Here is a 10743-nt window from a genome sequence, read left to right as displayed (position 1 = left end):
TACTTCAGATCGTTGGATGAAAAGACGTATATTCTTGTCAGTAGGGTTGATGGCGGTTTGCTATTACTCTTGCCTCATTTTAACAAACTAATCGCTGCGCTGATCAAGTAATAATGTATGTGGTAGGTTCAGTTTGTTCCCTACTGTATTAAAATAACGAGGATGTAATGAACCATTACATCAGATGTGGATGATAAGTCATAGATGAATTACCAACCTAACAGAACTGCGGAGAGTATTGTACCTATTCAAGATTAAAAAAGTTAGTACGCGTGGAAATTTAATTTAGGTGCTGGTGCCCCTTTGTTCTCGTTCAGTTTGGTTGTATTTGAGCAACAATAACTGTCCAGTGTTACGTCAACAAAGTTCAAACCAAATTATTGCACTTAATTCTCACCATCGTGTTTTATTAAAAAATAAAAACAATACACTTTCCTTTTCTGGGAATAAATCAATCAATAAAGCTGTTGTTATTTTTGCGGTGGCAAGTATATTGACCGTGAACATACGGTGAAGCACGATCGTCCAAAGGTGTGTTAGTTATGGCATAGTTAATCGAGGGGACTGGGTCCCCTCGATTAACTATGGTTATGGACAAAGTAAGACAGTTACTTTTGCTTGTGCTTACTACCTATTCAGTTGGTAAGTTGAATAATTGGCTAAGACACACATTATTTATACCCATTTTCTTTTTAAATTTAAAATATGGTAACGGGGCAAAGACTCGTTCGCCCGTTTTGCTGTTACAGTGTATTTACCTTAACAATAGCAGAATGGTTGTGTTTTTGAAACTTGAGGCTGCGCGGTTGACGGAATTAGTTTAACAGTACAGGAATTAGTGGACATCGTCCCCATTCTAGATTTCATCATGAGGCTATGTAATAATAGTTTCGACACCATTATAAAGGACCCTGAACACCGTCTGAACAAGTTAATTGAACTTAGCGGTCCGTCACGCTATGCCCTACGATGCAAAAGGCGCTTCATCGTACCCAAATACAAGACAGATCGTTTTAGAAACAGTTTTATTATAAGATCCTGTACCGTTAATATTAATACGTAGGTTTTTCTAAGTCCTTTTATTGTATTTTATCCCTTTTTTACATACCTCTATAATTAAAGTATTTAATGTTATGTACCCATTATATCAGTTTAAACATTTGTATATACGCAATTCAGCCTTCGTGCTGCAATGTATATAGCCATTAACTATCTATCTCTCCCTCTCTATCTATCTATCTATCTATCTATCTATCTATCTATCTATCTATCAATCTAGTCTAATCTATCTATCTATCTATCTACAGGAGTTTGGCGTCGTTATTTGACCTCGTTTATGTAGATTTCTGCTTGAATTACAGCCAATGCCCGGCGGAAAAAGCACTTGAAAACAATAGGTGGTTAAACATGTCAAGATTTGGAACGTATATATGGCCTTGGTCCGAAACATGGTTCGGAGTGCGGTTGAAAAGGAAAAGATTTCAATCTAGCCAATTCAAATAAGGAAAACTTGCTTTTATTTTATGTTTGTGTTAACCCTGATCTTTAGATAGCGAGCTTCAAAAAGAAAGTGCTTGTTCACAAAATCAATAACTCGTTTTTCACTGAATTAAGCAGCAAATCGCTTGGAGACGTTGGTTAATTTTTTTCTGGGTGGCGTGTCCATCTTCAGTTATTGCTCAAGATGGAAAAGATTGCAATTGTGGACCATTAAATTTGATCAGTTTCTAGTTAAATAAGTCATCTTAAAGTAACTTTCGAGTATTTGCTTCTTTTTTCCGTTTGTTTTCTTTTAAAAAGGGTGCCAATGAAATTTTAACTTCTGAAATGTGGGATTGTTTCCCTATACCAAGAGACCTCTATCACTTAAAAGGAAACTAACGTTGCTTTTCCTTTGGCTCAATCTATGTGAAGGCTTTAAATGATTACTAGAGTAAACTCAATTTACACGAATGTGTCGCAAACTAGTTTTAGTGTTATCGAATTCTCCAAGTTTTGATAAGGACGCCATAGTGTAGCTTCGCTCTAAACATGTTCGGGATCGCCGAAGATCCACACAGGCCTGAGCCAACCAGGCTGGCGACAGCAACGAGAACTTTGAAAGAGGTTTGAAAAGCAGAGCGACATCTCTGCACGAGCGTTTTAAACTTTGTGGACGTCCTCTGTAAAATAATCAAATGTTGCGTAATTTAAGAACATGAGCCCGGACAGCCAAGTTTAATACGTTCCTTCACAATGTACGCCGTAGAGGACTGCGTTAGTTCCCCCCTGTAATTTCTCATCGCGCCACCTACAATTGATACTTAGGTTGTACTCTACCAATTTTCAGTTTTCCTTAACTTTCCATTCACCATTCCCTGTTCTTCATTCTTATTTTGTGAACAGGATTAACTGAGACACAGGTTAGGCCAGAAATATTCCCCTTCCTCCCCAGTAACTCTTTATGATATACGCGTTGATCCTTTTGAATAAATTTGGTTGATACAAGTTTTGGGGCTGAGATGCTACAACTGTGCCAGCTCCAAGTCCTTTGATGACTGCTCTGAAAATGAAAAAGTGGACTGCGCTCCTTGGTTTGATCGCTGCTACAGAGGAGAAATCTTCTATGATATCAATTCACAAACAGTCAAGACTTACCGAAAAGGTTGCACAACTGCCGCGCAGTGTACGGACAAGAAAGATCTAATGTGTAAAAATATGAATACCTCTGGGGTTAAAAATGTCAAATGTCACATGAAATGCTGCACTGATGACCTCTGTAACTCATCTGCAGGAGTTCAAGTCAGCATTCTTATTCTGTTCACATGTGCAGTCTTTGTTCTGGGTTATCTGTAAAATTATATTTGAACGGAAAGTTAAATGTTTACTTACTCTTAAAATTGCCGAGGTTTAGTGAATATAGTGAAATGTGTAACCAAGTTGGGTCGAGAATAAGTTGATGTCCTACTTGCAAAATTATCAAATGCAGCAGCTCTACTCAAACCGTGTGTGAAATTAATTTTGCCACAAAAAACCCTGGTGACCAGTCCCCTTCCTTACCATTGCCCAGTGGACTGAGTGGATGTAATTTAGTGTCCGAACTGTAACCATGAGATACATTTTATTTGAAAGTCTTCATCTCTCTTTGTCCAAAGCAGCTTTACAAAAAAAGCTTTACTTGTTACTGTGTCCATAAACTTGACCATGATATGCCACACGGTACTGGAAAATACTAACTGATAAAGCACTTACTGCACTGATTGGAGTTAGCAATAAACTTACTTCTTATCAGGTTGTTTTCTAAAACTCCAGGCTAGGATTTTTTGTCAAATAAGCTTAATACTGTTCCCTCTCAACCAGACAAGCCTTGCCTTTACCATTTCACTATGTAATCTCCTTAGAATATAGCTTTACAATTATTTGTCGTTAATTTTTCGATACCTTATCAGCTTATCATGCCGAGTTGTATTCTGTACTTTATAACAGTGGCAGATCCAGGGGGAGGGTCTGGGGGGCCCAGATCCCCCCCTAACAGCCCTGATGCTTACAACTTTGAAACTGAAATTCTTATATCGACAGGATCGTATATCACTTTCTAACTGGCTGATCTTTTTAATGAATCCAAGTAAACGGTAAGCGGCCAAGGAATTATAACATGCAACCGCAACTGGTGGGAGGGGTGTGAGGGGTGTGGGGAAGAAGTAATTTGCCTCGAAAGAGTCCAACAGTCCTTTGTGAACCAAAGTTTGGACCCCCCCAATAAAAAATCACTGGATCCGCCCCAGTTATAATGTATAAAACATAACTGTTAAATGTTCCTTCCTGTGGCAATAAAATAGAAAAAAAAAAAATCTTTTTTTAGGATTACACAATTACTGGTGAATCGGAGGTTTCCATTGTGGTCCTTGCAAACAAATGAAACAAATGGTCTAAATTGAACATAACATCATTAAGAACATCATTAAGAACCCCAACCGGCCGGAGGCAAACCAGTTGGCTATTTACAGAGCATGACCAAGGATCTGAACATGGGGCTACCGTGAAACAATGTACAACTGATCACACTGAATTCCTTGATTACAAGAGTCTTGTCTTCCACATCAGCTCAACAAAACCATTATTCAGTATTCATGGTGCTACTGAGTATTTGCTAACAAAGCACTAGTCATGAATCATCAAATCCCATGACCTTGTCCAAGAATGACGAAAACAGTTCAGGTTTGCCAGAAGGAAAGTGTTTCAGTTTTGACAAATTCTGTTCTCTTATGATCGATTCTAGTGTGCTGTAGGACAAAATATAAAACCAGACCTCTAAATATAACTGATTAACCCTATCACATTAATTTTTTACTCACAATAAAATTACTCCTTCCCTTGCCCTAATAGGTTTCATGGTTATCAATCAACAACCAAATTCACATGCAATTTTCCAAAAAAATTTTGTAAACAGAAACTTTTTTTCTGTTTTGGTACCAACCCCAGACAACACATGAAGTGTTACATGTGCCCGATTGTTATGGTGCACAGGCCAACCAGCATGAAGTAAATGACCTGTGTGCCTATGTTGGTAGAGCATCTAACCAAAGGGATTAGAAGGCCAGTGGTTTAAAACTTTTTTGGTTCCAAAAAAACATTTGAATTCAATGAATTTGAATATATGAAAATCATATATGTGTACTGTGGCTTCATGAAATGTATGAAAGCAATCCTCATAGTAATAAACCCTACTTATGTAGTACTGGCAATAAGGCCTGAAAAAAAATTCAGGCCCATATGGGATTTGAACTTATGACCTCTGTGACACCAACTGGGCAACCAAGCCAACTGGGAACTGGTCATTATGTTGGTTCATATTTAACCTGTTGAAGTGATGAATCGATAAGTTTCAACATATGAAAATCATGTATGTGTATTGCAGCTTCATGAAATGTATGAGAGCGATCCTCGCAGTAATAAACCATACTTACAAAGTAATGGAAATAAGGCCTGAAATAAAGCATTTTCATACATTTCATGAAGCCGCGAGCACATAATATTATATGATTTTCATGTGTTCATATTCATTGATTTATCACTTTGACAGGTTTAATATAAACCAACATAATGACCAGCTCCCAGTTGGCTTGTTAGCTCAGTTTACTCTCACAGTGTCTGTCCTCTCCCAGGAGTATAAATGGGCACCAGCGAATTTAATGCGGGGGGTAAGCCTGCCATGGACTAGCATCTCATCCAGAGAGGAGTAGAAATACTTATAGTTGCTTCATGCTACAGAAACAGGATTTAAGGGCCAGCCTGATGGGCCACCTGGCTTGTGCGCAGGCTTACCTTTACCTATAAGTAGGGGTTATTACTGTGAGGATTGCTTTCATACATTACATTTGAATTCAGTATCTTTCTTTGTTCCTTGATTGAGGAAGAAATTCACCACATTTCTCATTATATCAACTTCTAACTCTAATCACAAAGATCTGGCCCCTGCCCAAAACCTGGCTGACCAAATTATGACACAAGAAATAACATACCTACAAGTAGCATAATATAAATGACCATTTTCAGCAAGTTGACTTGCTAACTCCAACTGGTGATTTTCCATCAAAAGTTCATTGATTACAACAATTAGTGGTCGTCCTGCTTGTAAAGTTTCTAAGACACTTCCAGCTCCTAAGAGTTAAAGAGAAAAAAATGAAAGTACACCGTAAGTGTCAATGAAGTTACGTAGCATAGTGATGAGGTATTAGTTTTTGCATTAGACACCAGTTAGTATTGAGTAATTGAACCTGACAAGTCTACCTCTTTTTTATATGTTTGCATAATTAGGTTAACTTTCAAGCCATATGTGAATAGTATCCACAGAAAAATAATATGAGTACTCAGTGTCAATTATCATGGGTGTACTAGTGATTTACAGGTGGATAAAACTTGACCTCACCAGCATGACTGATCACAAGTGAAGCACTTTGTATATCTTCAGCTATTGAATCTTTATATCTGTAGTATTGCATTGAAAAATTCTTCCTATCTATGGTCTCTGGCTCAAAAACACCTCTTCCTATTTGTAGAACAACAGAGCCATAGCCAAGGTTTTCAAACAGCTGTGAAAAAATGTAAAATAGTAGAATTATAATTTCGGCTGAGAAATATTTAATAAAAATTATTCTCATTCTAAGCTGAAAAATAGTTGATAAAAATTATTCTCATTCTACGGGAACTAGTCCCTCCATGGCTTCTAAATAAACAGCTGATTCCCGGCGAAGAGAAGTAATTCTTCTATTTCAAGTTACGATCGAGTCGTCGATTCATACTGGTTCCAAAGGGCCAGCTTCGGTTTAAATTATCGAATCACCAGGCGAGTCTCCCGTTCATAACAGCTATCACTTGTTTTAAGAAAAGAATATTGCCAGTTCAAAGTATAACTTGGTATTGTGAATGAGCAAAGCGAGCGATCACCAGTTGAAAAAAGTAGCAGTGGTATATTCAATAATGGGTATCGTGGGGACCATCATAGGTACCTCATAAAATGCTTTGCTAGTGACTGTTTCAATTAAGCGATCAAAACTTGTTGTTCCCACAGTGACAAATACCTTCCTAACTTTCGCCATATTAGCTCTGAGCATTAAGTACTGATGTTCAGCGGACGTCACCAATAGCCTCGTTGTGGGTATCAAAAGATCATATTTGTTGTTTTGGATGGCCATGCAGGCGAAAACATCGCTTGAAGTAAAAGGGGAAATCTCGCCGTCAACCTGTGTCTACACGAGCTGTTATTGGTACGTTGGATCATGAATACCTTTTTGATAAAGCTTTTTGTCTTTTTCTGTTAAAGCCAGTCGTACAAAAACTAAAAACAAATAATTTCATCGGCAACAAATCGAGTTGTGGACCCTACCAAGGTTCCTCTTAATCGATTGTACAGTACACAGTTTACAACGAAATTCTTCTACGATTGTCAAGACCTTTATCATTTCCTTTATTTGCCTATCGTGTGTATCAAATACCAGTATGACTTTGTATAAGGACTCCGTGTCATTTCGCTGTCTGATCTATTTTTTGCTCGTGAAATTGTAAATGTTTTCGCGGGGTTTTCCCATGTAAGCTGGTAAAAGGAAAGCCAAAACTGTTTGATTTTAACAAAAGGGTCATATTTATAAGGAGTTTGATCCTTGTCTTTTTATCGTAGAATGTTAGGGGAAATTGACCAAGACATATCAATTCTTTTTTTTGGCTCTGGTCCTTTTTTTTTTTTTAGATTTTGAAGCCTGTTAAGTTGGATTACGGTTGATTTTGTTATATGCGAGGTTTCGAAATTAAATTTTCATTTTACTTCAGGAATGGTTGGAATTGTAAGAGGAGCATTTCTTTCTTTATAGACTTTTTTTTAATCAGGTTGCTCCTTTCAGACGTAGGATCCCAAACTGAACGTTACTTAGGTCAAAATGGCATTAAGTGGATACTATCTATATATCAGTAGTCATTTGCATATTCATACAACCTTTTTTCTTTTCGTAAATAGCCCATTCCTTCTATTCAATGTTGCAGAACAATCATGGCCTCAAACAAGTTAGGGTTTTTATTTTCAGTTTTGAACAACATTGGACTAGGTGACAGGAAAGATAAGAAAAAATAGATCTTAAAAGCTGTGCCTGTCAAATAAAACCCTGAGTGAAGGAAGTAATGCTTTATTTGATGTACTTACTCTTTTTTATAGTGAAGAAAATGTTTGGAAGTTATGTGAGCAGATAAGAGATGAAAAAGAGCAAAACCTGAGTGAATATTACTCAGTGTTCATATCTAATGATAAAAGACAGGTAGGTTTTCCGCTTTGTATAAAATCTAAAAGATTATCTTTTAAAAAATTTGATAAAAGCATACTTGCTTACTGAAAACTTTGTTAATCTTCTGTGATATGTTTATCAACCAGGTTCCTTTATGGATGCAAAAATCTGCAAAAGACCCCTTAGCTCCTGTTGTTTGGGTAAGTCAATAACTTTGTGATATGAGATAAGCCCTCCTACTTGAGGTTAAATCAAAGTAGGGGGGTTAAATCAAAGTAAGGGGGCTTTGGTGAATGATGAAGCAGGATTTCTTTTTGGTCAAACTTCTTTTAAACTCTGAAAAAGAGAGATTGTTTTAAAATCTCAAGCCTCAATGTGTTTGAACAAAAAAGGATTATGGTCAGATGTTTGATACTATAATTAATGGTATAATAATAAATTAAGCTTATCTCTTTTTATTTGAAAGGAAGCTATGATTTCTAATTTTTCTCTTGCTTTATTTTAAAATGTTAGTCCTCAAAGGAAAGATCAGGGGTGTTTTTTTATAACATAGATACTTAGGCATGGTGTAAAAGGGAAGTAGATTATAAACTATTGAACCAAAAAAAAGCTTGAAACTTTCTAAGGTATTAATAAATTATGTAATTTAAAAACAAAAAAATGGTGGAAAATCAACCTTTGTATGTGTTCGATGTACTCAGTAAGTTTTTTTATTTCAGGACTACCATGTACTTCTGCTACGTCGGGTGAATGACAAGTGTTTGATATATGACTTGGATTCCATTCTTCCTTTCCCTTGTCCATTTGAGCAATACATCCAACAGGCAATCCAAAATGACAGACAACTTAAAAAACACTTCCACAGGTAATTTCTGTTCTAATGCTGTATGTTTTAAACTGAAAGGCCCTGGACATGTTAGTAAAGATTTATACAAAATTGGGAAGAATTATGGATAGTTAAATGCATCCATATCTGATGCAGATATGTGTAATTACAACTGTGCAACTTAGACCCTATACAACTTTAGGCTTTGCAGCTTCTTTTCTTACCCCACCTCCCCTCCACACCTCCTTGTAACTTTAGCTTCACAAATTGGGGGAGGGAGAGCACCAATTGACTCCACATGTTCAGCAAAGTTTGGAATTTATACTGACGTGATAAATTATGTTATTGATGTAGGAATTCAGACTTTTAAGCATATTCTGCTCTAAATACATGTTTTGTTGGCTAATATCAAATATTGACATTACTACCAGTATAGAAACCCTTAGCTCCCCTAGCCACTACTAGCTGCAAGACCTAAGAAAGTTTTGAGCACATTTTGATGCAATTAGAATGTCAATTGTCTTGTCATAGAAATAGTAGTGACTGAATATGATATTTAGATCCTACAAGTTGTAGAGAGGGTCGGTTTTATTACTCATTAATAAATCCAAATTTGAAGACTTATGAAGATGTTTTTCATTCAATACAGAAAATTTAGAGTCATACCAGCAGAGATATTTCTGAGTACATTTGCCTCAGATCGGTCTCATATGAAGAAGCCAAATGGGGATTGGGTAAAACCTCCTCCTCCATACTCACCTATCAGATCTGAAGGTGAGTTATGTAACAAATAGGCATTGTTTAGTAGTAGCCTCATTTGAGTGTTAAAACTTAAGGGATGGACGTTTGCAAAAACGAGGCAGTTGATGTAACACCTGATGGCAGATTAAAACGATTCCTTTGCAACTTTAACCTCTTACTTCCACACTGGATTTCAATTACTCTTTATTTCCTAGAGAGCACAATGAACCTTCAAGAATTTATTGATATGTCACAGAGTGAAGGAGAAGGACAGGTGATGGACTATAAAACATTCGTCAAGAATTTTACTTCAACAGATTGACTGGATGTTGTGACTATTACAACTCAAGTTAACTATTATTGAATGCTCTTAATTTGTACACAAAATTTTGTTTTCTTCAAGTCGCACTCATCAGAGTGCAGAAACTGGTATGCTTGCTTAAGTACCGCTTCTGTGAGATGTTTGTCAATGCAAAATGATAATTAGTGTTCCTTAATGGTTGCATAAAGTTCAGTCGTTCAAGTGCAAGCTCGCAATGATACCCTATATTTGTACAGAAGGAAGAACAGTTTTATAGATTTCAGAAGCACTGCTAGTTGTAATGTTAACATTGTCTTGTAACTTTCTTAAAAAAAAAGGAAAGAAAAAAGCACCGCACGAGGAAAAAAAGGAAGCTCTATGATAAATTAAACATGTTACATTCATAAAAAAAAAACTCAACTTTTTGGGGCTGTGGATAGCAGTATTATGTAGTTACTAACTGAGTGGGAGGGCTGGACGGGGAAAGTTTTGGTTCGAGGTCATGACTTACGGACCGAGCGCAGCGAGTTCCGTGCCTCATCACCGACAGCCAAATATTTTTCCGTCAGGCCCGACCACGATCACTAAGTGTTAATAATTTCCACTGACCTAAATAGGACGCGAGAGATGGGCACACGTAGTCACACGAGCACAAAAAAATTCTCCTTTTAAAACTTTCCTTTAGTCATGTCAGAACAAGAAACTCCTAACTCCTTGAAAACTCGATTTTTTTCTCATTTCAGTTTTCCTTTATTTTAGTTTATTTTTTGCAACAAAGTGACGTGACGTCGGGTTGCAGGGCCGGACAGTTTTTCCGGAACGGCTCACGCTAAACCGTCCGGCCCTGCACACGAGCGATAATTAACAATTATTCGCCCAAGGCGAGGTGAATATCGTCGAATAATCCCCGAGACTTCGTCTCGGGGATTATTCGATAATATTCACCGAACCTGAGGCGAATAATTGTTTTAGTATAATTTCAGAGCTGAACAACAGAGAAATTTCTAAAATCATAACACTTTAGTAACATTTATTAACATTTTTTTTAACATTTTATATAAACCGCGTGGAGCGGTTTATATAGCGTCATATAAGGAACCGCTCGACCAATCAGATTGTTGGAA

The 10743-nt window shown here is 36.9% G+C and overlaps 2 protein-coding genes across 4 annotated transcripts in view; one reads left to right on the top strand and one right to left on the bottom strand.

Annotated features, from left to right (window-relative positions):
* Positions 1–1008: 1008 nt before the first annotated feature.
* LOC111334346 (UDP-N-acetylglucosamine transferase subunit ALG13) lies at positions 1009–6596 on the bottom strand. 3 transcript variants are annotated; one of them, XR_015996010.1, is made up of 5 exons: positions 6489–6596; positions 5909–6071; positions 5506–5640; positions 2706–2829; positions 1009–2162 (listed from the first exon to the last, which is right to left on the bottom strand). XR_015996010.1 is itself a non-coding variant. In XM_022940055.2 (4 exons), exons 1-4 carry the CDS (start codon positions 6591–6593, stop codon positions 4145–4147), a joined length of 525 nt encoding a protein of 174 aa, XP_022795790.2. In that variant the 5' UTR covers positions 6594–6596; the 3' UTR covers positions 1009–4144. The 3 variants fall into 3 exon arrangements, 2 of the variants coding, with proteins under 2 accessions (XP_022795790.2, XP_088603088.1); XM_022940055.2 differs by having other exon boundaries at positions 1009–4262; positions 5502–5640; XM_088746962.1 differs by having other exon boundaries at positions 1009–2829.
* Positions 6597–6639: 43 nt separating this feature from the next.
* The window catches only part of LOC111334344 (protein N-terminal glutamine amidohydrolase), a 4339-nt gene continuing 235 nt past the window's right edge, over positions 6640–10743 (top strand). The window contains exons 1-6 of the mRNA XM_022940051.2: positions 6640–6746; positions 7685–7784; positions 7898–7951; positions 8471–8616; positions 9227–9351; positions 9534–10743. The exon at positions 9534–10743 is cut by the window's right edge and continues 235 nt beyond it. Coding sequence (XP_022795786.1) covers positions 6667–6746; positions 7685–7784; positions 7898–7951; positions 8471–8616; positions 9227–9351; positions 9534–9640 — 612 coding nt within the window. The 5' untranslated portion in view covers positions 6640–6666 and the 3' untranslated portion in view covers positions 9641–10743. The remainder of the gene's footprint in view (positions 6747–7684; positions 7785–7897; positions 7952–8470; positions 8617–9226; positions 9352–9533) is intronic.

Source organism: Stylophora pistillata, chromosome 1 (genome assembly GCF_964205215.1).
Source record: "Stylophora pistillata chromosome 1, jaStyPist1.2, whole genome shotgun sequence".
Taxonomy (NCBI): domain Eukaryota; kingdom Metazoa; phylum Cnidaria; class Anthozoa; order Scleractinia; family Pocilloporidae; genus Stylophora; species Stylophora pistillata.
The sequence above is the reverse complement of the archived record's forward strand: the minus strand, read 5'-3'. Positions and strand labels throughout refer to the sequence as shown.